Here is a 27919-nt window from a genome sequence, read left to right on the forward strand (position 1 = left end):
AAACAAATAAAACAATATGGAGCCCGCGCGGACGCAACCTTCCCCTCCGAGCGTCGAGGGGGCAAATGGCGCCAGCGGCGATTCCCGGGGTTTAAATCCTCTCGGCCCCGCCCCGCGCAGCCGCGCTGGGGCCCCGCGCACCTGAGCCGGCCCCGCCCCTCACACCTGAGCCGGCCCCGCCCCGCCCCGCCCGCGCCCGTAAATCCCGGCGGATCCGCGCCCGCTCCGCTTTGTGCGGCGGATGCTCATCCCGGGATGCGGCGAGGCCGTCGCTGGAGCGCCGTGCGGAGCCCCAGACCGGGGGCTGCTCCCGGCGCTGCGCGGGGCTCGAGGCGCTGAGGTGGGGCCGGGAACGGGACCCGGGCCTGGGGATTCGGGTCCGGGTCCTGCCGGTGTCTGCTGGGGGTCCCGGGCTGAGCCGCTTCTCCGTCGCGGGGCCGCAGAACCGAGGCGGGATTGGGGCTGGGACCGGGACCGAGACCGGGATCGGGATCGGGATCGCCGCGGGAGGGAAGAGCCGCTCCGGGACGGGCGCGGACCGAGCCCGGTGCTGTCGTTCCCGCTTGCACCGCGGCTGCTGCGGGGCTGCTCCCGCTGCGGCTCCGGGCAGGTCCCGCTGCTGCCCTGGGGAGCCGGGACTGTGCCGGTGCCGGGCCTGGCAGGAGGGCGGCGCATTCCCAGAGCAGGCGCTGGATCGCGGCTGGAATCGGGCGGGGCGCGGGGACCGCCCGAGACGGCCCCGGGACCCCGGGACCCCTCCGGCCCCGCCGCTCCCTCAGCGCCGCCGGCCCGCGCGGCGCCCCCTGGCGGGCCCGGAGCGGCGCTGCGAGCGCGGCGGTCCCCGGGGCGCTCCCGGCCCGGCCCCCGCGGGGATGCGGAGCCCCCTCAGCCCCGGTACCCCCAAGGCCACCGTGCGCAGAGCGGGACCCGGACCCCGTGCCCGCACCCCCGGGGCTCTCGCCCGCCTCGTCCCCGCGGAATGAGCGGGGCTGCATCACAGCGGGCCGGAGGAGCCGCTCCGGGCCGGGCGCTGCTATTCCTGCTCCGACTGTGCCGGGTGCGGGACGGGGCCCTGCCCGGGCTCGGTTCCGCTCGGGCCGCTCACCCGACACCTGCCAGGTGAGACCTGATGCTCTTCCTCCTTTCCCCCACTTTCCCTATGGGTTGTACTCTGCAATACAAAAAACCTCTGGGTTCAAAAAGCCAGTGAAAACTGTTTATTCTTTATTTCCAGGTCATCAGAAATCCTGAGTGGGAAGGGACACACCAGAAGCACCAGGTTGAACCCTTATGTGAAGGGCTCAGCTGTGGATTAAACCCACAACCTGGGCTTTTTCGGCACCTTGCTCCAACCAAGCCAGTCTCAGGTAATGGCAATGTCCTGCCTGGGACAGGAATGCCAAATGCCAGCAGGGGAATTGCTTTGCCAATGCTGCTTTACACACCAGCCCCTGGAATGTCCATAGGGCACAGCTCCATAGACAGCACCTGACCATGGAACAACACAGGTGAACTGTTGTGTGACAGCACAAAACTCTGCTGTGTAATCCTGATTTCCTGCCCTTCCCAACATTTAATAGCTGTAAAGGTGCTGATGCCGTGTCCCTTTCCAGGGAGAAACGAGCAAGGCCAGTCCTGAGGGCTCCCTTGGTCCCAGGCCGAAGCTCTCCTGCAGTGTCAGGGCTGGTCCCGCCTGCCGAGGGGCGTTTCCTGCAGGTGAGCGCTCACAGCCCCGAATCACGGCGGGGCTGAGCCCGGCGCTGCTTCTCAGGCCCGGCGCTGCCCGGAGCCCTCGGGCACTGCTGCTCCCTGCCGGGAATGTCCCTCGGCGCTCCCTCCGCGTGTCCCGGCCGGCCGGGAACGCGGGGCGGGAGGAGGCCGAGCCCCGGGAGGGAACCGGCCCCTCCTGTCCTCGGTGCGGGCCGGGCAGGAGCTGCGCCTCAGTGTCCTGCCCGTGCGGGCAGCGTGCCAGGCACACCCGGGGCGGGCGCTGGGATGCCCGGGCAGCGCTGGGATGGGCACGGACCAAGGGCTGCCCGCGGCTCCTGGGCCAGGGGCTGCTCTGAACGGGCCCCGGAGCTGCTGCAGCCCGGACAGAGCCCCCTGACACCCCAAAAACACCCCAGGAACAGCTGCCATTGCCCGGGAGTGCTGCACGCTGGGTCTGCAGAGAGCTCAGACAGCAATTCCCGGTGCCACCTCCTGGAGCTCCCACACAGCCACCAGGGGTGTCCCAGCCACTCCAGTCCCTTCCCTTCCAGCCTGGGGACATCCTCCAGCAGCAGCCTTAAAGCCAAGGGAATTCCCTTCACAGAAATTCAATCCCAAGCAAGGCCCTCGGAGGCGCCCTAAAACAAAAGGTTAGAGTTAGATGAAGTTTTGTTTGGATGAAGTTTGGAGTTTTTAGGGAGCCAGCTGGAACTGCTGGGAAGCTTGCACAGGTGGGTCACGCTGCAGGTGCCCTGAAGGCAGGGATGTGCATCCCTCTCCTCAGGGAAAAGGACTCCCAGAGGCCACTCCCGACCTCGGCTGCTGTAAAACATCAGCGGGAGCCCGAGCCCAGGGGTGGAGCCCATGGAATTGCAGGGAACTCTGTCAATGCCCCCGGGGACATGGGGGATGAATAAATAGCCAAGGGTTATAAATGGCAAATGCTATGGAATATCAGCCTGTCCTTGGCCTGATCCCACTGAGCTTCCTTGGAGCCTCTGCTGGCTCCTGGCACAGCTGGTGTTCAATAGGCAGCTCTGTGTGGGAATATCCATGCTGCAGGAGGATATCCATGGATACCCATGCTGCATGAGGCACTGGGAGGTTATTCCAGCAGGGAATTCAGGGCTATAGCTATAATTCATCTAAACAGCAAAGCTGAACCCCAAATCTGGGCTTTGTGCTGCCCTGTCAGCCAAAGCCCTGGGCTGGGAAATTTCAGCAGCCAAATGGGTGGGATGATCTAAATGCCAGCATCCCCCAAAGGGACAATCCAGTCACCTCCATTTGCTCCCAGAGTGTCCATTCTGTTCCCCACAGGTGCCCTGGTGACACCAGGGGGTTCCTCTGCCCACAGGGCCTTTCTCCTGCCCCTCTCCAGCCCGAGGCCTCTTCTCCCTTCCCCACCAGCTGCTGCCAGGACAGGAGGACACAGGGAGTCCAGAGTTACCTCAAAACAGTCCTTCCCTCACCTGGAGATTACCTGAGATTTCCCCCTCAAAATTTTCCCTGTCTGTCCCTTTCTGATTTCCTCACTTTTTACAAGAAAGCATTCTTTCTCTAATCTGGGGATTACCACAAGCTTTATTCCCATTATTTTCCCTACCTGTGCACTCCCCTATTTCCTCATTTCCACCTCAATATTTTCATTCTTTACCCTACAGATGCTTTCAGTTTTTACCCCCCAGTAATTTCCTTACCTGTCCATAACTGGTTACCTCAGTTTACCCCATCAAGTGCATCCTCTCTGCTACAGATCACCCCAGATTTTACCCCTGAAATTTCCCCTACCTCTCCACCACTGAGTGAGTACCTCATTTTTACCTCAAAATGTTCATTTTCTGCCATGGCAAATCCCTCAAGTTTTATCCCCAGATTCACCCACCTGTCCACAGCAATTCCCTCAGTTCACCTCAGGATGTTCCTGCTCTCTCCTAGAGATAATCTCACATTTTAGCCCCCAGTTTTCCCTCCCTGCCCAGTACTGATAACCTCCTTTTCACCTCAAAATATCCATTGTTTCCTCTACAGATTAACTCAGATTTTATTACAAAATAACCATTTTGTCCCCTATTTACCAACTAGATTTTAAAACTAAAACAACACAGGTTATGTCTCTTATCCCCAAAATGTTCATTCTGTCCCCTACAAATTACATAGGGGACAGAATGAACATTTTTTTTTCCAAAACCACTTATTGTTCCTACATAATTACCTCAGGGTTTGCCCCCCAAATTCTACCTAATGTTGACCACTGATCATTTCTACCTCAAGATGTTCATTCTCTGCCCTACAGATCTTCCCAAATTTTACCCCCAAAATTTCCTTGCCTGCCCCCAGTGACTGCCTCAGTTTATGTCAGTGTTCACTCTCTCCCTTGAGATTACTCCAGTTTTACTCCCAAAATTTTCCTTACCTGTCCATAACTTACCTCATTTTGACCTGAAAATAGTAATTCTCAACCTTAAGATTATTTCAAGTTTTGCCCCCCAAAATTCCCCTACCTGTCCACTGATTCCCTCATTTTTCCTTCAGTATTATTTAGTTTCTATCATGTAGCTTTTGTCAAGATTTACCCCCAAAATTTTCCATGTGTACCTAATTTTTACTTCAAAATGTTCACTCTACAGATTATTTCATATAATTTTTGCCCAAAAATTTCCCCATCTGCCTACAACTCATTCCCTCACATTACCTCAGCATGTTCATGCTCTCCCCTAGAGATTATCTCAGATTTATCCCCCAAATTTTCCCAACTGTATGCTCAGTACTCATCACCTCATTTTTCCTTCCAAGTGTTCATTCTCTATTCTTGAGATTTTGTCAAGTTTTGCCTCCAAAATTTTCCTTGTCTACTACTGAGTACCTCATTTTTACTCCAATACATTCATTCTGTCCCCTACAGATTGCATCGAGTTTTACCCCCAAAATTTTCCTTCCTGTACAATATTGATTAGCTCTTTTCTGCTCCAAAAATTTGCATTCTCTCCCCTAAACATCACCTCAGCTTTTCCCTCAGAAATGTCACCTTGCTCCCCTTGACATCCTCACATTTTCCTACACAAACAGTTCTTGTGTCCCCTCTCAACTGCCCCAGGTTTTCAGCTAAAAATGTCACCTCTGTCCCCTCTGAGTTACCCCAGGTTTTCCCTGTTAGGAGCTGCAAGGAATTTGGGCAGGGCAAAGGACAGCAGGGAATTCTGTAAATTCAAAGCCAGAGAGAGAAGATCTACCAGCAAAGGGGAAAGGTTTCAGAAAACATTTCTGCAATTACTAATTAATAATCATTTCCAATTCCCAGTGAGAAGAACATGAACTCACCACCATTAAGGCCTGGCAGTTCCCTGCAGTGAGAGCTCAGTGCACATCCACAGAGGCAATTCCAGCATCTGAAAGAAAGAAAAGAAGAAAAAGGTTATTTCTTCTCTTTCAAAGTTATTTCAAGTCCTCAGACCCAAACCAACCTTTGCCCTTGATTTTGGCTGGGTGACTCCTGAGAGGTGCGCACAGGTCCTGTCACTCATGCTGCTGGGAGTGATGCTTTCTGGGGAAATCAGCTGATTTCCAAAGTTCACTGCCTGCCCATGCCTGATCTGCACAGGAGAAAACCTCTTGCATGAAGGGATTTGGCTCCATCCAATCCCCTCTGCCCAGGCTGTTCCATGGGGATGTTGCCAGGCTGGGGCAGCACAGGCAGATGCAGCTCTCAGCCCTCTCTGCTCCAAACACAGCTCTGGGCTCTTTGCAAACTCCTCTGCTGTGAGGTTTTCTCCAGGAGAACCCAAGGAATGGCTCACAGCAGGTGGAGATGAAATTATCACCCAGGGAAGGAAAGGGTAAATATTCCTGTAAGAGCCTTTGGGATCTGCTGGGCTGAACTGGGAAGGGGACATTCATTCCCTGCAGTGCCAGCGCACAACAACCTCCCACACAGAGCACAGGCTGCCAGGTGGGGTCTGAATGCACCACTTGCACAAACCTCATTGTTCTTCTTCCTTTCAGGCACTTCTGCAATCCAACCCTGAAGCTGAGCAGCCCAAAAGCTCTGGAGTCTGCTCTGGAACAAAAGGATCCTCCCAGGGGTGAGGCCCATTCCCAGCAAACCCTCCCAAGAGGCCAGAGGCACCACTGGAGCTCCTGTAGGGGCTGGGAAGGGCTGCCAGGAGGACACAGCCCCAGGGGGTGGCAGTGGCAGTGGCAGCAGCAAATGGCCACGGTGGGATGGCACAGCAGAGACCAAGGCCAGCAATGGCCACGGCAGCTGCAGGGTTAATTCTGCTCCCTGCGCTGCCCCAGCCCCGCAGGAAATGCCCGGGGGGGGACAGAAACTCTCAGGGTGCACAAAATGCAGCATCTGTGCCCCTGATCCTGCCTGAGCTCAGCGTGGGGGGCCAACCCCCCCAGGGTCAGCCCTGCCCTGCCCTGGATCAGCCCCAGACACTGCCCCAGCTCCCAGCTGCTCCCGGGGCTGCCACCATTCCTGGCACGGTGACAAAGGCCACAACTGCATCCAGGCCCATCACTCCATCCAGGTCCTCCCAATCCTCCCAGAGCTCCCCATCTGTGCTTTGGCCAGTGCCTGCCCCCCAGCCCTGCAGCATCCAGAAAGTTTGAATGCTGGAGATCTGCTGCACTTCTCCCCTTCAGTGTTGTTTTCAGACAGTAACAAACCCACCACAGTGCAAGGGGAAAAAAGGTGATTTAAGGAATGTTTTACTCACACGCTCCTCACTTTACCCCTCACAACCACCCCAGCATGGAACAGACATTCAGGAATTAGTGTTCAGTAGCTGCCATTGGAGTTTTAAGGGATACCAACAAAGCCTTGATACATATGTGGGGAATTCCACAACAGGTTTTCCTTTCCCATCTGTGTCAGCATCCAGCACAATTCCCTGCTGCTGTTTGGTCCCCAGGAGCTGCAAGAGGAATGTCAGTCCTTGGCTTCACCTCCTCAGTGTCACCTCTCGTTAGTCCAGGAGATAATTAATTCAAAGGGAATTCATCTGGTCAGTGACAGAAGATCATCACAGCGAAACATGATCCTTGCCACAGGATATTCCCACCCCTGTGGGCAGTTCTCTGCTCAAGAACTACTTCCCAAACTCGTCATTCCATCTAAACCACAGCAGCACAGTTTGCAGGGACACAAGTTTTCAGCCTTGTGTGAACGAAGTGAAGACAGAAACACCACTGGGAGAAATCCTGAAGGTTAAAATCCTATTCCTCACTTCCTTTGACTAATGCACCTCTTAAAATCCAGTCTGGATTGTGCAGAGAAGTTCCTTGGTCCCACTTGGAAATTGATCTCCCCAAAACCCATTAAACAGTTATTACAACTGATTCCATTCATTACTAAGGAAAAGACAATACAAATACACTGGAAAAAAATTTGGCTCAAGTTTTCCTCAGGAATTAACTGGGAGCTCACCAGCAAGGATTTCTGACAGGTAGAGAGTGTGATATAAAAGATATATGTGCATATATATTGTATATATATATATATAAATAAATATTTTTATATATTTATACACACACATATAAAAATATACATATTTATATCACAAAGTATCTATCTCACATATATCTGCCATATATACATATATAGACACACATATATATAATCACAAATGTTTTTATATCACAAAGTCTACCTGTAAACATTCCCCCCTTTTTTCAGGAATGTAACATTTTTAGGGATCCTAAAATCAAACAAATACAAAGGAAAATAAATCACTATTTTATCCCATTAATGCCAAGATGTTTTCCTGGATGTGCTGCTGGGTGTTTTCCTCTAAGCTCTTGTTGCTTATCCATGAAGTGTACTTGGAATTGTCAGGATGATGAAATCCATTTGGAATTTTACTGTCTCTCCAGTGGGATGAGTTTTTCCAAAATTATTCCTTACAAACTAAGCGCATCTCCTCAAGTTCCTTCTCACTTTCTGCATCCTGGAAATGCAAGAGGGAAATTCATAAATGTACAGCTCAATTAAAACAAATACAAAACACTATTTCCATTATTTTCCTCCAAACCAGCTTTTAAGCATATTGTGGAGTCCTGAAATGGCTTGGGTTGAAAAGGACCTCAAAGCCCATCGAGATCCTGGGCAGGGACACCTTCCATGGCCCAGGTTGCTCCAAGCCTTGGACATTTCCAGGGATGGGGCAGCCACAGCTTCTCTGGGTAACCTGTGCCAGGGCCTCAGCACCCTCACAGGGAAGGATTTCCTCCTAATACCTGATCCAAGCATAATCTCTTTCAGTTTGAGGCCATTCCCCCTTTTCCTGTCATTCCAGACCCTTGTAAATTGTCTCTCCCTCTTTCCTGTTGGAAGGCCACAATTAGGGCACCACAAACCTCTCAGCCCAATTCTCTCCCACCCTTCCCTCATGGCAGAAGTGCTCCATCCCTCCCTGTGGCTGCAGTGGCCCAGCTGGGGTGGAGCAGGGTGGAGCAGGGGTGCAGAATCCATTTTTACCTCTTTGGTGTACCCTGGCAGCTCTGCGGCGAGGTCCATCCACAGCACGGCCGCCGAGTCGTTCCCGAGGTCCCTGTAGCACTGGGAAGGGAATTCCCATGGGAGAGAGGTTAAATAGAGAAAACTGACAGCAAATGGAACTGGGCAACTGCTAAAAAGAGCTGTTTCTGCTTTGCACTGGCATCTCCTGCAGTATCCCTCAGCCACTGTGCCTCAGAAGCACCACCAGATCTTGGAATACTAAATATATTTCACTCTTTCTTTTTAGGGAAGGAGATTGGCTTTTCTTTGGACATTTTAAGGTGCCCCTGTGGTTTTCACCCTTTTCAAAGCTCTACTTTGATTTTCAATTGCTGTTTCCCCTCCTCCTCACACCATTTTCTCCACAAAACCTCTCTCCTGGGAGCACATTGTTGCCCAGCCTGTTGAAAATGTAATAAATATTATCTACGGGAGTCTCAGGCCCCAAAATAGGCATGAAATATTCTCCATGTGACCAGCAGCTGAGGCACAGTGATCCCTCTGGGAACAGGAAGATTTTGGGTGCCCACAGAGTCTTGGGGGTGTTTGGAGACCATGAAATTCACCCAGGAAAAGGAAGTGGGTGCTAAAAACCCCTCAGCAAGAGGGCTCAAGACTCCCATGCTGGACAGGGAAAGAGAAATCCTTTATCCTTTACTTCTCCCCATGATTCTCTGGCTTTATCACCACAGAAGTCATGGTGGGGAAGGATTAAACCTCTAGCCCACAGCTGCCAAGTCACCGTTCCTGCTTTATAAAGAATTTAATCTGTTAAAAACCAAGGATGCTCCATTGGCTGACTCAAAGGCAAAACCCCTGAATTTTAAAGCCTCTGTACAGGGTGATTTGGCCTAAAAAGATGTAAAGGATAAAAGGAAATATTATCATCCTATAAATTTTTGCTCCTGCATGGAGTATTTTCTACCTGGTCAGCACTTTACGGCCAAAGGTGATTTTTAATACAAATATTTCTTACTCTCTGAAGAAACAAGAAGTGAGTGGTTACCTTGGCAATGTAAACTCTTCCTGATTTGGAAAACCCTGGGCTCAGCTCCTCGACCTACAGAAACAGAGGCAGGGTGTGACAGGGAAGAGGAGACATTAGGATATGCAAGGACACAATTAATTCTTACATCAGGCTCATTGCAGCTTTTAAAGGAAAAAAAAAAATAGATGGCAGAAAGGAGAATCCTAATAAAGCACTGTGCCCCTGAAACCTTCAAACAGTTGTTTGGAAAAGTCTGAAATGTAAAAGTCAGCCAGGCTTTAAGTAAAATATTCTGAGGGAGGAGCTGCCAGCTCCCAGACCCTGGAAGCACAGCCCAGATGTATCCAGTAGTGAGCAAGGAATTGCTGTGCAGCCTTACGAAGGAAAACCAACCCCCCTAAACCAATTCCCAACACTTTGGGCTGCAATTCTGACATCTTCAACATCCCATTCTTTTGTCTGGCTGTTCTGGAATGGACACTTCTCATCAGCTTTCCTTCACCCACATCCCAGGCTTGGGGAAGGACCAGGAGGGATCCAAGCAGCCCAGTGCCATTCCTGTGAGCTGTGCAGGCCAGTGATGCTGTGAGCTGTGCAGTCAGTGCTGCTGTGAGGGTCAGTGCTGCTGTTCCTGTGAGCTGTGCAGTCAGTGCTGCCCCTCCCTGGCCCATTCCCACCTTTCCTTACCCTCAGGAAGTTCTGCAGCGCGTCCTGCACCGTGGCTGTCAGGGGGGCCTCGAACAGCGCTGACACCGTTCTCTTCTCCAGCCAGCCCAGGTGGGCAACCTGCACACACAAAGGACAACCTGGCCTGTCCATCCAACACCAGCACAGGAACAAGGGCCTGCCCAGTCCCTGGGAGCTGCTCCTGCAGCAGGGAGGAAGCCAAACCCCTCAGCGGTGTGGGAAATTCCCATGGAGTATCCAAGTCCGGCACAGAATTTAACCCGATTTGCTTTCCCTTGTCCCAGGTCAGTTTTTGCAGTTCCACGCATCTGGGACATGGATGGCCCCAAATCCCAGCCTGCCACACTGCAGCCACACCAGTCCCCACCTGTGCTCTCCCTTCTCCCAGTCTAAACCTTCCACAGGAACCTGCTCCCCTCCACCCTGTGATTCCCTGGGAGAGGCAGGCTGAAGCCTTCCCACCAGATATTCATGGGATCATTTAGGTTGGAAAAACCCTCCCAGCCCATGGAGGCCAACCTGTGACAATCCCCACCTTGTCACCCAGCCCAGAGCACTGAGTGCCACCTCCAGGCATTCCCTGAACACCTGCAGGGATGGGGACTCCACCAGCTCCCTCTGACAATACCCTGTTTAATCCTGCATAATTCCAACAATGTAGACTAAATGAAGCACTACCATACTTCACCTGTGGTTTTATTCCACAGCTTCAGCAGCTCCAGGCTGAGCAAGAAGGAAGGATCTGTTTCCAGGAAAAGAGCCAGGAGCTCCCTCCCAGCAGTTCAGCTCAGGGCTGCTCTGTAATTCCCACAGTCAATTATCCCAGCTACAATCCCTGCACTGTGGCTCCATTCCCAACAAAGTGCTTCCCAATGGCACAAATGGAACAGCAACAGTCACTGCAGACTTTTATTCCATTTTTTAGGCTCTAAATCTGATTGAGAGCTTGGCATTTGACTCCAAGCTTTTCCCTGTCAGGAAGCATAAAGCAGCTGGCACAGGCTGCCAGTGCCTCCAATTCTGTGTGTGGCAGGGGCAGGGGGACACATGGAACACATCACACACCAACACTGTGAGCAGAAGCTCCTCAGATGGCCTTGACCACAGCCCTGTGTGCTCAGAGGATTGAAGGAAGGTTGTTCTTACTGAGCAAAGCACTGGGAACAGGAAAGAAGTTTGCAGCTCAGGCTTTTCCTAACCCACCCTTTGCCATTTCCCCTCCCATGCCACCAGCAGTGACTAAAAACCCAAGTTGGAGCTCTGAACCCTTCAGAGGCTGCCCAGGGGGTGAGAATAAATTCTCTTACATGGTAACACCACCTTCCCAGCAGATAGTAGAGCTGTGGGTCCTGTGGCTTCAGGGCAATGGCTTTGTCAATGTGTTCCTGTGGGAAAGCAGCACCAGCACGTGTCACATCTTTGTCAAAATCAAGTAAAAAACCCACCAGAACAAGTGGAGAAAGAGGAAAGGAAGGAATCCACAATTTAAGTGTCACAAGCAGTAAAATTAGACTGGATTCATTGAACAAGGAAAAGCAGCATTTCTCCAGCCTCAGGGACAGGAATTTCTGCACACACACACACAAAGAAGCTGCCCTGCATTTTATTTCTGCTCCAGAGCTTTGCCATAACTTCACTGATCATGCCAAAGGCTGATGGGGAACAATAACCTGTGGCCTGTTCCATGTCTTTTTTCCCTGGAACATCCACAGGGCATCATACATCATTCCTAGTAATAATACTAGGAATAAAAAACAGGGCATCTGAGGCAAATGAAATCCTCTTTGAGCAGCAACGGCTCCCTGGGAGGGTGCAGGTTGTTCACAGGCACACACTGCAGACAGCTGGTGCTGTGTGTTGTAACCACACAATAATTCCATGTTTCAAGCCCTAAGTTTCATCCTTTACCTAAATTCATTTGCAAGATTTTTACTTTTTTTTGTAATTATAGTGTGTAAAACTGCAGAGTCACTCCCAAAAGGCATAGCCGGAATCAGCCTCCTCATCCCTGGCACCTCTGAAATCTACTGCTTCCCTCAGAAGAACTGGAGCCAATTTTCCCAATTTTCTGCTGCAGAAATGAGTGTTGCTTGATACTCACACAGAGCCCAGCACCTCCTGGCACTCACCTTGAAAACATATCCAGCCTGGATGCGCTTGGAAATGCTCTCCTGCTCCGACACCTGCCCACAGAGGATGGCAAACCTGCATGGGGAGACACCTGCATGAGCCAGCTGGGGCTGAATCCACCCTCAATCCATATTTCCCTGCTGTCCATGGCTGCACAAGGAAGGTCTACAAGTGCTCAAAGTCAGGCTGGACAGAGCTGGATAGTGGAAGGTGTCCCTGCCCACGGCAGGGGTGGAATGGGATGAGCTTTAAGGTTTCTTTCAGCCCAAACCATCCCAGGATTTTGTGAAGTGCATTGAAGCTTCACACCTTAGTGGGGAAAACAAGGAATACAGCACATTCCTCTCAGGGAAGAGACAAAAGCAGCAAAAATGTAGCAGCCAGGAAGGAAGGAGCTGCAAGGATGAGGCAGCCAGAGGGGTTGGGTGTGACACAAACTCACTGCTCTATGGCTAAAAACCAGGAGCAGCACACTTCCACACCTGGAATTGTTTCTCTGAGCAGGGAAAGCTGTGCCAGGACCCAGAGCAGGGCAGAGTGAAGTTACTGCAGCAAGAGGCAGACTAAGAGCAGCTCTAATGAATCAACTACAGGGCACAGCAACCTCCTTACACACAGCCCAGCTGCAGCACACAGGGCTCTACTTCCAGGGAAACACTTGGAAAACCTACCCTCATCCTGCAGCTGGGAAACAGAATGACATGCTCAGTGATGAAAGTGCAAAGCCATTTAGTTTTGTCCAGTGAGAGACCTTGAGTTGTGAGCCTGAGAAGCAAGGCCCCAGCAAAAGCAGTTATTGCATGAGCTGTGAAATTCAAAATTCATTCCCTGTGGATTTGCACCCTCCCACCTCACCTCCCTGCACCACAGTGGTTCAAAACCTCCCTCCCTGCAGCACTTCCCAAGAAACAACAGCTCAGAGAGCTCTCAAGTGGGACAGAACTTGCAGATGGAAGTTTGGCCTCTCCTATCCTGCCTGGGCTCTGGGAGTGGAGAACATTTCCACCCCTTCTCTGAGTTTGGTTCAAAAAATACCAAGTGGAACAGAGAGACAAATCAATAACATGGCTCATTCTTGCAAAAAATAAAGCTGAAAAGCAGAAAGATGCAAATAAAAATCCCCTTTCCTACACCCACACCCCAGTGCTGCCACAGATAGCAATATCCCAAAGGATCCTTTGGGATGATTAACCACAGCAGATGTGCAGGAATCTGCCAGGAGACCTTTAAATCTCCAATTACACTTTCCTCAGAGTCACAAAATCTCACAAATCCCCTCACACATCACTGCTCCATTCCCAGTGTGTAACTTACAGCACAGTCACGATGCCTGAACAATTTAACATTTTGCCTTAAATCTCTTCCTTTAATTTGTTAACTTTCTTGTGGAAAAGCTCTAGATCAGCTCTCAAATTCTTATTTTTCATGGTAACGGAAAGGATTACCAGATCAGTGGGTTATGGGACAAAAATATTTTCCTGCTGCTGGGGCTCCACAGCCCCACTCTGTTGAGTGCAGATGATGGAATAAGTGTTCTTAGGATCTTCTCCAATTCGTTTCCCAGCCTGGACTAAACATCCCTAACCACAACATGACAGGGGTTGAGAAACACAAGCCAATAAAAAGCTTATTTTCTAAGATCATGAGATAAAATATTCGTAGACAATAAATCAGACAGTTGTCTTATGTCAAATATAAATTCCAAGGGTTTTTTAACAGCCTGGTGAAATGTTGATGAAGAAGCCATAAAAGCAGCAGTAAATTAAATTTCAGTGCCATGAAATAAACTAAAAAATATATATGGGAAGAGACACCTGATCTGATTTTCACTGTATTCCCAGGAAAGATGGTTCTTCCCAACCCAGCTTTGCTGATCCCAGGTTCAGGGCCACTGGACTGTGGGGGATTTCCACACCCACAACTCTGCACTTGTGGGATTTTAGGCTCTGCTTTCTGCTGTTCCCTCCCCTGCTTGCTCAGCTTGGCAGGATGGAGTCATTGATTCCAGCTCATTCCATGAGATGCCTCGGGCTGAGCATCACCAGAGCACTGTGGAGGTGCAGGGGGGCTGAGCAGCAGCACCAGGAGAGAATAAAAATGAAGATGATGATGGGGATTTTCATCCCCTGTAACCACTGGGCGCCCCATGCATTACTGCTCAGATCCATGCAGAGCTTTCCTTAGGTTATCCCTTGATTAATTAGCAGTCAGACTCCTCATTAAGCTGCTGACACACAGGAATCTCAGCTCAGGATTTCCCCATTTATTAGAAAATAAACTCTGTGGATGGAGGAACCCTCAGATGAGAGATCCTGATCTTCCAGCTTAAATCCCCAGGATTTAAAGACTTTTTGGGTTCTGCACTCTGACTTCCCTGGAAGCAGCACTCTGCCATGGAATACAGAGCCTCCAGTACCTCCCCTCCACAGTCAGCCAGCCCAAACACACCTCTTAGCTCTTTTAACCACCTCCAAGACAGTCTTCCCAATATTTTGTGAGCATTCCCAGTTTTTTACCTTCCTGTGCACTGGGTAGATGCATGTGAGTCCCTGCACTTGAGTAAGGGGACAGGGAATTAGCAGGCAGGTATTTAGACTGCAACAACCAAAAATTAAAATAAGAATGTATGTGGGAATTAGTGCTTTGGGAGAGACAGCAGAATTCCCAGTGACTCCACCTGAAATTAATGACCAACTGATCCTGAAGTGTTGGGGAAAAAAGCTTTGGCTCTTCCAAGGGGAGACAAGATGGAAGGAAAAACTGAGAGAGGCTCATGTTCCCCCTCCTTACAGCCCACAAACATCCATATGGGAGAGCTCCTGGATTCTGGATGTTCACATTTCTGAATTCACCTTCCAGGACAGACAAGTCAGGGGGCTGCATTCAGACAGCTCTAATTCCATGGTATTTCCCCTCCACCACATTCTGAACTATCTCCTAACACCTATTTCTACAGTTGCTCCTGCTCCATATCACACTGACAGAAAATTCCCTGCCTGCAGAACAGAAAATGCTCAGCTCATAAACCCAGAATCTGGCTCAGAACTGGCCAGATCTGGGCAGTGATGCAGCAGGAGTGAAATCCTGAAGCAGTGCCAGGTGTTAAATGAAAGCATCTCCAGGCATATCCGGAATGCTGGGACTTTTCAAAAATCCAGGATCTGCCCACGGACAGCCAGATGTACCCACAGAACTGAGAAGGGCTGGTGATCAGGATGTTCCACCACACTGCCAGACTCTCCAGAAGAAAGGGCACATTCTGGAGACTCATCCAAGCCAATCCCACTTCTCCATAACACACAGGATAACCCCAAGGGGGCTGGAGCTTATGATTCCTCCCACAGCGAGGGCTTTCAGCAGGCAGCGATTCATTTCCAGGGCAAGATGTCCTAGGAATAACTCAAACTACAGCTCCTGACACAGCACCTGCATCATTTTCCTCAGATTTCTCTGAAATCCCTCTGGTTGCATTTCCAGTATTCCCTTTAGCAATAGGAATGGAAGCCAAGGCAAATCCACAGCTCGCTCTCCTCTCCTGATCCCTAAAGCTGCTGCCCCGTGCTTGCAGTTGTGCTGCAAACACCCACAGGGAATGGGCTGGCAATTTTAAAAGGCCACAGTTGTTTCTCAATCCATTTCTAAAAGATCTGTACAGCCAGTGATGCTTCATCCATCCATCCATCCATCCATCCATCCATCCATCCATCCATCCATCCATCCATCCATCCATCCATCCCTCCCTCCCTCCCTCCCTCCCTCCCTCCCTCCCTAAAAGCAAGAACAGACTTGGGAACCTGCTCTGTCCTACTCAAGAGCTAAAATCAACTCCTGGAGAAATCACTTTAAATGGATAAAAGGTCCACCTGCTCAGGGATGTTTGACAATCAAAGCAGAGGAGGACTCTGGTGTCCAAATCCAAGGTAAGAACCAGGTCACTGTAAGTCAGGAGCAGAGAGGCTCTAAGATCATTCCCTGTGAATCCCTCACAGTGAATCCCACACACAGACCTACTCCTAAGGCACTAAATGCATTTAATGCCCAACCCACTTCCCAATGGAACATCCCAAGGGCAGCATGGGCTGGATCAGCCCCCCTGGACAAGGCTGGCTTGTCTGTGCAGCCCTGACCCAACTCCTGCTCCATTGTGCCCGGAGATGGCTCCCTTGGCACCGGCCAGCTGCCAACAGCACCAGCCACAAGCAGAGCTTTGTCCCACACTCCATGGCCAGGGCAGAGCCATGAAAGCCTCTCCTTTGTGCTTGGGCAGGTCCCAAAGGCAGGCCAGACACAGCCCCACACACTTACTGCTCTCCCTGGCACTCCTGAGAAAACACTTTTCCTCCTGCTCTCAAATCCTTCCAAGCCCAAAGGGAGCTGCAGCCAGCAGTACAGCTAACCAGCAGAAATCCAGTTATTTTCTTTCTTTGTTTCTTTAAAATGTCAGTGATGACTGAACAACAACGAGGCACTGAGAGGAGAAATGTTTCCTTGCAATAGCAACTGTAGGCAAAGTACCTCTTGTCTTTCTCAGCTCCTCAAAAAACTGGGAATTGTGTGGGCAGCAGGAGGAAATAACAAGCACAAAACACAATGAACAAGCACCAAAAGCCAGCACAATTTCATCTGAAGGAATCCACAAACTTCCAAGAGGCAACTGATAAAATAGAAGATCAATATGAAATGATAAAAACAGAAAAAACTCAGCCCAGGAATTCCTGCACCATCAGGCTTCACACAGCCTGTGTGGAGAGGCAGCAAAATAACTGGGAATATTTCCATTAAAGTGGCCATTTGGGATGCAGTGGGAAAGAGAAAGATGCTGGTGTAGAAGAAAGAATGCAATCACCCCAGCACAAAGCCATGCCACTCTCCCAGCTTGAGTCCTGCACTGAATCCCTCCACTCTTGTCTGAAAAACTACAAGGAAGAGGGAGAAGAATACTGGAAAGACAACATGGGTGGTGAGAGATAATAAATTATTCCCCTGTGACAGAAGATAATAAAGGATTCTTCAGCAAGGAAATTAGTCACTAGAGAGAAACATGACAGAAAAAAAACCTGTAATTTAAATAAATGTGAACAATGGTCTCTGATAGCTTCCCCCAAGAGCTGGGGCATCAAATCCACCCCAAAACAGCTTTAAAACCTCTGCTGCTTTTTCTCCCCAGGGTAAATTCAATTAGCATAAAGAAAGACTGCAATTAAGCCAGCTTGTGACCACTTCAGAGTTGGGAAGGGAATAATTTCCTGTTCTATTCGTGGCAGAAAATAGTAATTTGTGTGCTGATAGAGAGAGTTACATATTCACTACCAAGAAATCCCACTCCTCCCACATGCTGCTCTGCTGTTTCCTTCCTCCAGCTGCCCTGGAGAATTGGAAGCAAGATGTAGCTGTGCAGGAAGGAGCCTTATCCCTGTCTGGGAAAGGGGTCTGAGGGACCAGGAATTGTCCCAGACTTGGAATTCCAAGGCAAAACTGTCAATATTTGGACACTGGAGTAGAACCTGGCTTTGTAAAGTACAAATTTCAATATTCACCCTGGCAACTAAACCCCATTCATTCAAAGATGTTAAGCCAGCAGATAAGAGCCCAGCACCATGATCTGCTGGAGAATTTCCTCCTTCCAATCAAAGCTTTAATTGAGGCTTTAAATGAATCAAAGCAGTAATTCATTACCAACAGATGAAATACAGCTTAAGATGATAAAGGCACTTATTCAGATGCCAGTAGTTCAAAACAATCCTTCAAGCAAATTTACTCATTGCAAGAGCACAGATCTTGTTTGGCAAAGACAGTCAGCAACCTCTTTTCCCAATAATTTTCATTAAAGATGAAAAGAAAATCCCTTTTATTCTAATTTAAGTGCTGTCAATCTTTCAGTGCAACTGCTGACAAACACCGTTCACAGAGGAATTCACCAGAAAAGAAACAGAAACAGGTCCCTTATCTCCAAATACCTGTGCCACTCCTCAAACTCCCCTTTGGAGTAATTTTTACAAAGGACATGTAAAAATCCCACCAAAGGGCTTGAAGCACAGCAAGGTCCTTCCCCCCTCCTACCTCCTCCCTGAAACCCTGGGCAGAAATGTTGGTCACAACTGCTTGGCTGAACTGCAGATCATCTCTTCTTTTAGCATGGAACAAATGCATTAAATATCTCTGTTTAAATAAAAAAGAGCCACGTGCTGCTGTGTCCCTTCATGTCCAAGCCAAGGGCCCTGCAGGGGGATCAGAGCCAGCAGTGCCAGAAAACACTTCCAGGAGACTCTAAAAGCCTGTCTGCTGACAGTGATGGATCTCCTTCCTCCAGAATTAAGTGGAAAATAGGGAATTTGGCAGAGCACCAAGCCCACACTCCCAGGCCTGGCTGATGGAGTCAAACACATCCCCTCCTGCCTCAAAAGCAGCTCCACTTGGGAGCTTTTCCTCCAGAACTCTTCAGAGAGGAATTCATAATTAAGTTGCTGTAAGATACCCCAAGTTTATTCCTACCATCACAACCAAACCTACTGTCTGTCAAGTCATTCCTTACACCAAGCAAGCAAAGCTGTTAAAAATGGCTTTTTATGGAAAAACACCACCAGTGTGGCACAGTGCAAGTAACAGCAAAGAAGTTTATGGGGAGGGTTGTATTTCTTTTTTTTTTAACTGCAGCTCAGCTCACAAAAACCTCCAGGTCCTTTTCCTATGCTTCTTAAAAGCAAGAAGTAAAAAGTGACTTACCACTGGTGGCACTCAGCACTTTCATCCCAATTCTGCAAGGTAAGTTCCAGCTCTTCCTTCCCTGGAACAAAAAAAGGAGTCAGAGGTAAGAAATTCAGCTGCTTTCTCTCCCAGTTTCTTTCTCTGAGGCTGTCAGAGTAACTGAACAGCATAAAAGTCATATACTTATCAATTTGATAATGCATTTGGCTTGGAAACATCCCATACAAAATTTTATCCCCTGGCAGGTTCAAAAAGCTGAAAATTAAGCACCTATTGATAGCTCAAAGGACAATATAAAACTTAGAATTCCATGTTTAAAAGGCTCCACTGATTCCCAGAAAAGAGTAATTATATTAGCTACAGTATTAAGTAACTCTATTTAGTTATGTGCATAATAAATAAGATAAAAATTATTTACATTAGTATCTTTTATTGCACATCTTAACTGTAATAAAGATTATTTTTTCTCCATTCTGACTCACCTAAAATCTTGCAGACACCTTTGAGGTGGTAAAGAACAAAGAGGGAATGAAATTAAAGAGAATTTAAAAATAGTGATTGTTTTCATATCTGCACGCGCTGGTAACAGAGAAAATCCAGTGTGCTACAGCAAAGCTTGTTTATTTTATATTCATGGTTTATTTTAGTATCACAGAGAAATGGATGACAGGTTTCAGAAACAATTTTCCCAGCTCTAAACAGGTCTCAGCCTATTTAGACTCTTTCAGAAACTCAATTTTTAAACACAAAATAAAAACGCTGCTTCCCACCAGATTCTAAGGAAACCCAATAAAACCACGGCCCTGCTGGCAGCTGGAGGGGCTGTGCAGCTGAGTGCCTGCCCTCCTCTGGGGCAGCAGGAACTCCTTACCCCCTGTGGCATAGGACCTCCTCTCGTCCTTGTCCTCTGTCAGCTCCCACATGTCGCAGTGCGCCCGCGCCAGGCGCCACAGGAACTCGCGCTGCCCCGCGTACTGCAGGGAACACAAACACCCCACAGCAGTCAGCACCAGGGCTGAGCAGGGCACTCACAGCTCAGGGCATGCAGGCATCTTTCTAAGCCTTAAAACACCCCAATTCCAAAGGAAGCAGAGTGGAACCTCAGGGAGGCGAGTTTAGAACTCAGCACTGCAGAAGAGTTCCCCGTGCTGGGAACGGCAGGGGCACCTTTGGTGCTGTGCCCAGCTCTGGGCTTGTCAGGTCAGAAAGGCAGAGAGGGAGGGGATGGGGCATGTCCAGGGAAGGGAACAGAGCTGGGGGGACTCAGCCTGGAGAAAAGGAGGCTCAGAAGGGACCTTTTCCCTCTCCACAACTCCCTGACAGGAAGGGGCAGTCATGGGGAACTGGGCTCTGCTCCCAAGGAGCAAGGAAATGGCCTCAAGCTGTGACAGAGCACATTTAGGTTGGACACCAGGAGGAATTTCTTCCTGGAAAGGGTGGTCAGGCAATGGAAGGGGCTGCCCAGAGAATGTGGTAGTTCCCATCTCTGGAAGTTTCTAAGGAATGACTGGACACGGCACTCAGTGTTCTGGGCTGGGTGACAAAGTGGGGATCATTTCCAGGTTGCACTTTGAGTGAAGAAACCCCTCCTGACATCCAAGCTGACCCTCCCCCGGTGCTGGAAAATACAACAAGGCACCTATACCGCCATCTTGTTGTTGAGGAGCAGCTGGAAGCCCTCTCTCCTGTCCTTCTCATCCCCGCTGTGCAGGCGGTCAGCCTGCTCCAGGAGCTGCCCCAGCCCCTCCTCCAGCGAGATCTCTGGGGACACAGGGCTCTGATCCTCCAGGGGCAGCTCCACCGAGTCCCCGATGGTGTCACAGCTGTCACTCCCAGGGGGCAGCTCCAGCGAGTCCCTGTGCAGCCTCTTCACGATGTCACGGCTCTCAAGCTCAGGGGGCAGCTCCAGTGAGTCCTTGTGCAGGCTTTTCACGATGTCACAGCTGTCATCCTCGGGGGGCAGCTCCAGGGAGTCCCTGCGCATGGTCCTGACGGTGTCACAGCTCACCTCGTCCTCGCTCTCCCGCTCCGACTCCCGGTCGTAGTCGGACTCGGCGTTGGCTGTGGTGTAACTTTGGGGGAAGAAAACGTCACCAAAGTGGTTTGAGGAGAGGAGAGGAAGAGTATCTTGGCTTATCCCAGAGAAAACTGCACAACACAAGTGTCTCACACAACCTCATTTCTCGTGTCACCCTCAGAAAGCTGAAGGATGTCCCAAGTCAGTTCTGAGCAATCTGGTCTATGGAAGGTGTCCCTGCCCAGGGCAGGGGTGGCACTGGATGAGCTTTAAGGTCCCTTCCCACCCAAACCATTCCAGGATTCTAACTGTCCCCACCTCCCCTGCACACCCTGTCAGCTTCTCCTAACCTCAGTGATCCTGTAAAGCTCAAATCAGAGCTGCTGAAAATGGAGAAAATTAAGCTCCCCCAGCATTACAGTCGGGAATTTAAAATTGGAAATTTCAACCAGGGTTACACAGTGGTACCACAGCAGGATGGAGTCTACTTACAGAGCTGATTCCTTTTCAAACAAGACTATCTGTCTTGTTTGGGAAGGAATCCAATTCTCACTTTCACCTGCAAGCTCTTAACTACAGAACAGGCACAAATCAGCCAGTCCTTTCAAAATGTGCACTTGAACATGGGGGCTTTGTTGATTTAAGTCAGTAACTTGAGCAGTTCTGCTGGATCTGAGTTCCCTGCACTCTGGGGGCACTGGGTACCTCCAGCTGTGCTTCCCTCTGTCCTGGCTGACTGCTCCTCCCAGGGACAGCCCTGTGGCCCTGCCTTTGTCTGGGGACACAGATAAGTGACCACAGCCCCTATCTGAAGGAGGCAGTGACAGGGCTTTGGCCACACACAGATAAACAAGACGTGTTTGGCTATCAAAGTTTCCTGAGAACCACCCCTAATTCTCAGCAATTCCCCTCTCTGCTCCCTCAAACCCTCACCCAGACTTTCAAAACCCCACCATGTTGTCCCGAAACATTCTAAGACAAGAAATAAAGCATCAGCCTCACAATGCAAAGGCAGGAAATCAAGGCTGCCATGCTGGAGATGACACTGAATTAATGGATAACCTACACAAGGGTAGGTGACACTGGCACAGTTCTGCCTCAGATTAAAACCCTCATTTATTTACATTTCTTAATACCAATGCCATTATTAGTTCTCTAGACCACCTCATTTCCAGTAATTAAACACAAACTCCTCTAATTCCCTGATTTCCCCATCCTAACCTCCAACATTTTACTGGCAGCTGCCAAGATTTCAGCCCTTCAGCTCAAAAAACAATCATGTTTTCTGCCAGACAGCCCCTACGAGACTGCCAGTTCAAAAAGACAAGGAAACCCAAAGTTTTCAAGGAGATTAAGGGATTTTGGTGTTATCAGCCTGTTTTCCTGAGTTTACAATGATGAAAAGCTCTGGAATACTTTAATGTGGCAATCCTGAAGGAAAACAGCCCATGTGGAAAGGAGGTGAAGAAGACCAAAACCCAAAGCCACACAGGGAAATTAAGCAGCACAACCCCCCTGAAAACTCTTGGGAGATTTTTGGGAATTGTGTCTGAAATTGGAGAAGCTGCTCCTGCCCACGTGGTTCACAAAATAAAGCTGAAATTGGGGGTTGTCTGTTCTGAATTCCACTGAAAGAATTCAGCAAGAACCACCCAGCTGAAATCCATCTGCTGGCAACAGGCTCATTCCTCCTCCCACTGCCTGCTCCAAAGCTTCGATTATTTTTTTCAAAATTTACATTTCCTACCCTCAAAATGTTACTTTTCAAGCACATTCACATCCCTAGCAGACAACACTGCACACTACAGGCAGCTGGTCCTGGCCTGACTGATATTTTTACACCTCCCTGTGCAGGACCAAAGTGAGGCATTACCTAAGATTCCAGTTTTAAATCAGTAGAGAGCTGCTAATCCACCAATCCCCACACTGGTCATTACAGCTAATTACAGATGATAATTAATAGATGAGGACTCTACCAACCACCTCTGGATTCCCAATAAATAAATGAGGTTTTGCAGTGAAATACACCCCTGTCCCCTCAGGAGGTGCCTTTTCTGTAACTCTAAATTCTTGCCCTCCATCACAACTCATAATTTTTTATGATTTGAGGACAGCCAGGGCTGGGATGTGTGGCCAAAACCCCCTTTTCCAGCAGGTTTACACAAACCATTGTTCCCCTGGTGACTCAGTGCATCTGCTGTTACCCAAACACCCAAGCCCTGCCTTCAGAACCAACTCCAGTTCCAAAATCTGTTCTGCAGCCTTGTTACCTATTACACCACCATGAATCACTCCCTCCCTAATTTCCTTCCCATCCCAACACCCACTTGAGCTGAATTAAGCCCTATAACCCCAATGATATCACCCTCACCAGCTCCAGTTATTAGAGACAAACATGAGCTTAGGGCAGAACCAAATCCCTGTTCTTTGTCCTGGCAAGAAAAATCCCTGCTGAAATGCCAGCTGGCACCAGCCCTTGGATCATTTGGGTGCCCAAATTCCTCCATTGCTCTAAAATGAAATGCTCCCACTGCTCTAAAAATCCTTCTTTAAATGACATTTCATCCCAAATACTCTGGGAAAATGCATATAGCAGCACCAGCTGTTTCTGGACACACTTCCATACCCCAAAAGCTACAGAAGTGGTCAGATTCAGGCACAAAGGAGCAGCAACTCCTCAGAAAATCAGCAGTCACAGGTGCAGGAGAACTTGTTACCTGTCTTACTATATAACCTGCAGCTGATCTGGCATTTTTAATGATGTTCTTACACCACACAGAATTTTCTGTCATGTGCAGGGCCAGGAGTTGGACTTGGATGATGCTCCTGGGTCCCTTCCACCTCAGGATATTGGCTGATCTGATGATTTGATAATTATAATATAATATAATATAATATAATATAATATAATATAATATAATATAATATAATATAATATAATATAATATATATTGTCTGGAAATTTGATTTCCAAACTCTCTCACTCCATATCCAGGCTGGACTCATACTTCCCTTCCTTCTGCAAGGTTCCTTAATCAAATTGTTTCTTTAAAAACCCTCAAAATTTTATTTTCCTTTCTCTTAAAGGATCATTTCAGATCTCTCAGTCTGGCCCTGGCAGTAACACACTTACTGTAACAAAAACAAACTAAAACAGGCTGTAGGAGAAGAAAATTCCCCTCTTTATGTTCTAAACTGCCCAGATGTGACACCAAATCCTCTAAAACATCTCTCCCACTGTTCTCCTTACCCCCCTTCACTCTCTCCATCATCTGTGTTGGGATTCCTTGAGCTGGTGGTGAAATAAATGGAGCTGGAGCCTGTGGAGTCACTTCTCTCCCTGAAGGGGAACTTTCTCCGGCGACCCACACGCTGGGTTTCTTCCAGGTGGGCCCTGCAGGGACAGAAAAAGGAAGAGAAATAAATATTTGGTAGTGAAATATCTGCTATTCCCCTTCTCCTCTCCAGCAGACTCCACCCAATTCCCTTTCTAGGCAAAGAATTCACGAGGTGGTTCACTCCTGCTTATACAAACTCAAATGGAGCTGATGGTGTGTTCTGTATAATATATATTAATATTATATTTATTTGTTTATTTTAAAATATATATATTATATATTATACTATATATAATTATATAACTATATATGATATATTATACTATAAATAACATATATTATACTATATAATATAGTATACTATATATTTTATATAGTATATCATATATAGTTATATAATTATAACTATAATATACAATGTATCTAACATAATGTATACAATGTATCTAATAGAATGCATTCTATAATATATATTATATAATATACAATTATATAATATAAATAATGTATCGTTTATAATTAAAATTATATCTATAATATAATAGAATGTATTTTTGTATTATGTATTAATGTATCATTGTACAATAATATATATTATATATAATATCTATTATATATAAAATATTGCAATGTTTTATATATTATATTTTATATATTATTATATGTTAGTTATTATATTTCATGTCATAATATATTATATATTATTATGTATTATAATATATAGAATAGTATCTATTACATATATATTATATAATGTATATTGTATAACAGATAATATACAGTTATATGATATATATTATACATACAATGTATAATTATATGACACATACAATATAATATAATGTATCTAATACAATATATCTGCAGGTAAAGCAAATCCTCCTGCATGGACAACCCTTACAGAATCCATAGATGGGATGTCCATCCAGCCCCTGCATCAGGGAGTGAAAGAACAGATTCAGATTGGAAGAGGGGGAAATTTAGGTTGGATTTAGGGGCTGGATCTTTCCCTGTGAGGGTGGTGCAGCCACTGGAATGGATTTCCCATGGAAGCTGTGGCTGTTCCATCCCTGGAAGTGATCCAGGCCATGCTGGACAGGCTTGGAGCAGCCTGGGCTAGAGGAAGGTGTCCCTGCCATGGGTGGGTGGGCTCTGAGGTCCCTCCCAGCCCAGGCATTCCCAGCTCCAGGCATGCTGTGGCTGTTTCCCAGCGCAGAGGGGCAGTACCTGACTTCATCCACGATCTCCACCGCCAGGTCCTGCAGGCTGTTCCGCAGCTCCTCCACCTCCTTCCTCAGCTCGGCCACGTTCCTCACCACGAAGTCCAGGCGCTCCAGCAGCTCCAGCTGCTCGTCCTGCCTCAGCAGCAGGGGGCTGGGCACGGCTCCATCGACTGCATCCCCCACCGGGAGCAGCGCCCCGGGCACGGGAACGGGCACGGGAACAGGCACGGCCTTGCCTGCAGCAGAGCACAACCAGGGTCACATCCCAGGGAAAGGATTCCAGGGGAGGGAAATGTGGCCACGGCTCTGATGGCAGGGAATGGGGGGCTTGGTGTTGGGAGGGACACCGAGGGGATCAGCAGCTCTGCTGCAGGGAAAGGCTGGGAGAGCTGGGATTGTTCAGCATGGAAAAGAGAAGGCTCTGCGCTGACCCAACTGCCCCTTGAGGGAGGCTGAGGGAAAAATGGAAAAGGAGTGATAGGACAAAGGGGAATAACTCCAAACTAGAAAAGAGGAGATTTAGATGGGATATTGGAAGGAATCTTTCCCTGTGAGGGTGCTGAGGCCCTGGCAAAGCTTGTCCAGAGCAGCTGTGGCTGCCCCATCCCTGGAGTGTCCAAGGCCAGGCTGGATGGGCCTTGGAGCAGCCTGGGATAGTGGAAGGTGTCCCTGCCCAAGGCAGGGGGTAGGACTGGATGAGCTTTAAGGTCCCTTCCCACCCACACCATTCCAGGATCCCATTATTCTATGATCACTGTAAAAACAGTTTCATTTTCTGTTCCCAAAGTTTTGCACAGACATGGATGAAACCCAGCAAGTTCAGGGTTCCGAACCAGCCCTTCTAAAAGCCCAACACCCCAAACCTCACTTTCCCCTATGCCAGCCCCACTCCCCCCTATTCCAGCCCAGCTCCCCCATCCCATCCCAATTCTCCCCTACTCCAGCCCCATGCTTCCTTTTCCAACCCCATTTCCCGCAGTACAACCCCACTCCCCCATTTCAAGCCCATTCTTCCAACTCCAGTTGCGTTTCCACTCTTCCTATTCCAACACCATTCCATTTCCTCCATTCCAGCTCCAGACCTCCCTATCCCGTGTCCCATTCCCTCCATTCCCACCCCAGCTCTAGCCCGATTCCTCTCTATTCCAATCCCATTCCAATTCCTCCATTCCAGCTCCGTGCCCCTCTACCCTATGTGTCCCACTCCAGCCCCATTCCTCTCTATTCCAACCCCATTCCATTTCCTCCATTCCAGCTCCGTGCCCTCCTATCCCATGTGCCCCATTCCTCTCTCTTCCAACCCCATTCCATTTCCGTGCCCCCCTATCCCATGTGCCCCATTCCAGCCCTATTCCAACCCCATTCCCCGCATCCCGACCCGTCTCCCCCGCCGCTCCATCCCGCTCGTACCGGGGCGCGGCTGCCCCGACGCCTCCTTGGAGCGGCGGCGCATGACCCAGAGCACGCCGAGGCAGAAGCCGGCGCCCGCCGCCAGCCCCAGCGCCATCCCCAGCCGTGACCCGGCCCGGGCCGGCTCCGCCACCGGCACCGCCATGGCCGCTCCGGCCGCGCGGCACCGCCCGCGGCGCGCCGCGATGGCGTCACTGAGATGCGACGGCGGGGAGGGAAAGGGGTGGTTTATGTGCGCGTGACGTCATCAGCGAAGCCACGCCCACGGCGGCGCGCGCGTGTGGCGACAGGCGGACGTGGCGGGGACACGGACCCGGCCCCGGAGCGGGGCCGCCCTCAGCGGGGTCACCGCCCTCACATAGGCCCCCAGTCCGCGGAGTGTCCCGGGAAAAACCCCTCAAGGCTGCCGGCTGCCACCGCGGCAGCTGTCCCGCCGTGGTGACAGCACCTCGGCCCGGCGGTGCACGGGACAGGGCGGGTGTCCCCGCACAGCCCCACGGACTGTGGGTGCTTCCACACGCGGGAGGAAACCCCGCTGGGTTCGGGGTTCAGCTTGCAGCAGTGAGGGACAAACGTGCCCCAAAAATTGGGAATTTGGGGTGCCCAAATCTGGGGAGCTGGGTGGGACAGGGTTATGGTAGGGAGGGAGCTGGGGATGGGGCTGGCTGTGGGATTGTGGGCACAGAGCCAGCGGGTTTGGGATGAGATAATGGATTTTAGGATTAGGTCAAGGAGATAGGAATGACCAAACTAATCATCCCAAGCCTTTTGGGTTGGAATTCTCCCTTCTACAGGAAATATGGTGGGTGGTTCCATTCCTGGTGGGATCCCCCAGGAAGAACTTCTTTACCCCAGAATCACTGAAATTAGAAATACCTTTTTCTGGAAGAGCCAAAGGATTCCTTAGGGAAAGGTGCCAGTCAGGAGAGGGGAAAACCCTCTGTGTGTGCTCCCCGCTCCTGGGGGTTTGGGTGACAGCAGGATTTGGGCAGAGCCAAAGAACCTTCTGCTTCCCTTTATCTGAGTTATTGTGAGCAATTCCAAGCCAGCCCAGTGCAAGGAGAGCTGGGAGCAGCCAGCTAGGAGCCAGAGAATGGTAAGGTGCTTTGGGATGATGGATGAGATCTGGCTGCCTCCCACATTTCAGTATCTCCTCAATAAATTCAATATTAAAATGTTATGTATAGCTCTGCTCTCATTTCCTCTTTT

General features: G+C 49.4%; 1 protein-coding gene across 2 annotated transcripts; it reads right to left on the reverse strand.

Moving 5' to 3' along the window:
* Nucleotides 1–1093: 1093 nt before the first annotated feature.
* Nucleotides 1094–26872, reverse strand: RMDN3 (regulator of microtubule dynamics 3). 2 transcript variants are annotated; one of them, XR_009274840.1, is made up of 14 exons: nt 26711–26872; nt 25305–25536; nt 23990–24133; nt 20368–20794; nt 19594–19696; nt 18741–18801; nt 12017–12092; nt 11195–11272; nt 9888–9986; nt 9219–9272; nt 8192–8272; nt 6432–7661; nt 5032–5099; nt 1094–2348 (listed from the first exon to the last, which is right to left on the reverse strand). XR_009274840.1 is itself a non-coding variant. In XM_058806959.1 (12 exons), the coding sequence occupies exons 1-12, from the start codon at nt 26853–26855 to the stop codon at nt 7608–7610; spliced, it is 1554 nt and encodes a 517-aa protein (XP_058662942.1). In that variant the 5' UTR covers nt 26856–26872; the 3' UTR covers nt 6407–7607. The 2 variants fall into 2 exon arrangements, 1 of the variants encoding a protein (XP_058662942.1); XM_058806959.1 differs by lacking the exons at nt 1094–2348; nt 5032–5099 and having other exon boundaries at nt 6407–7661.
* Between the last annotated feature and the right edge of the window lie 1047 nt (nt 26873–27919).

The sequence above is a fragment of the Ammospiza caudacuta genome, chromosome 6 (genome assembly GCF_027887145.1).
Source record: "Ammospiza caudacuta isolate bAmmCau1 chromosome 6, bAmmCau1.pri, whole genome shotgun sequence".
NCBI classification, from domain to species: domain Eukaryota; kingdom Metazoa; phylum Chordata; class Aves; order Passeriformes; family Passerellidae; genus Ammospiza; species Ammospiza caudacuta.

Excerpts from the sequence above, each read along its gene's own strand:
- RMDN3 (XM_058806959.1), bottom strand. The coding sequence starts at position 26,855 with ATGGCGGTGCCGGTGGCGGAGCCGGCCCGGGCCGGGTCACGGCTGGGG. Across the intron at positions 19,697-20,367 it reads TCCTCAACAACAAGATGGCG|TACGCGGGGCAGCGCGAGTT; the intron begins GTATAGGTGCCT and ends TGTTCCCTGCAG. Across the intron at positions 8,273-9,218 it reads GAAGAGTTTACATTGCCAAG|TGCTACAGGGACCTCGGGAA; the intron begins GTAACCACTCAC and ends TTCCCTTCCCAG.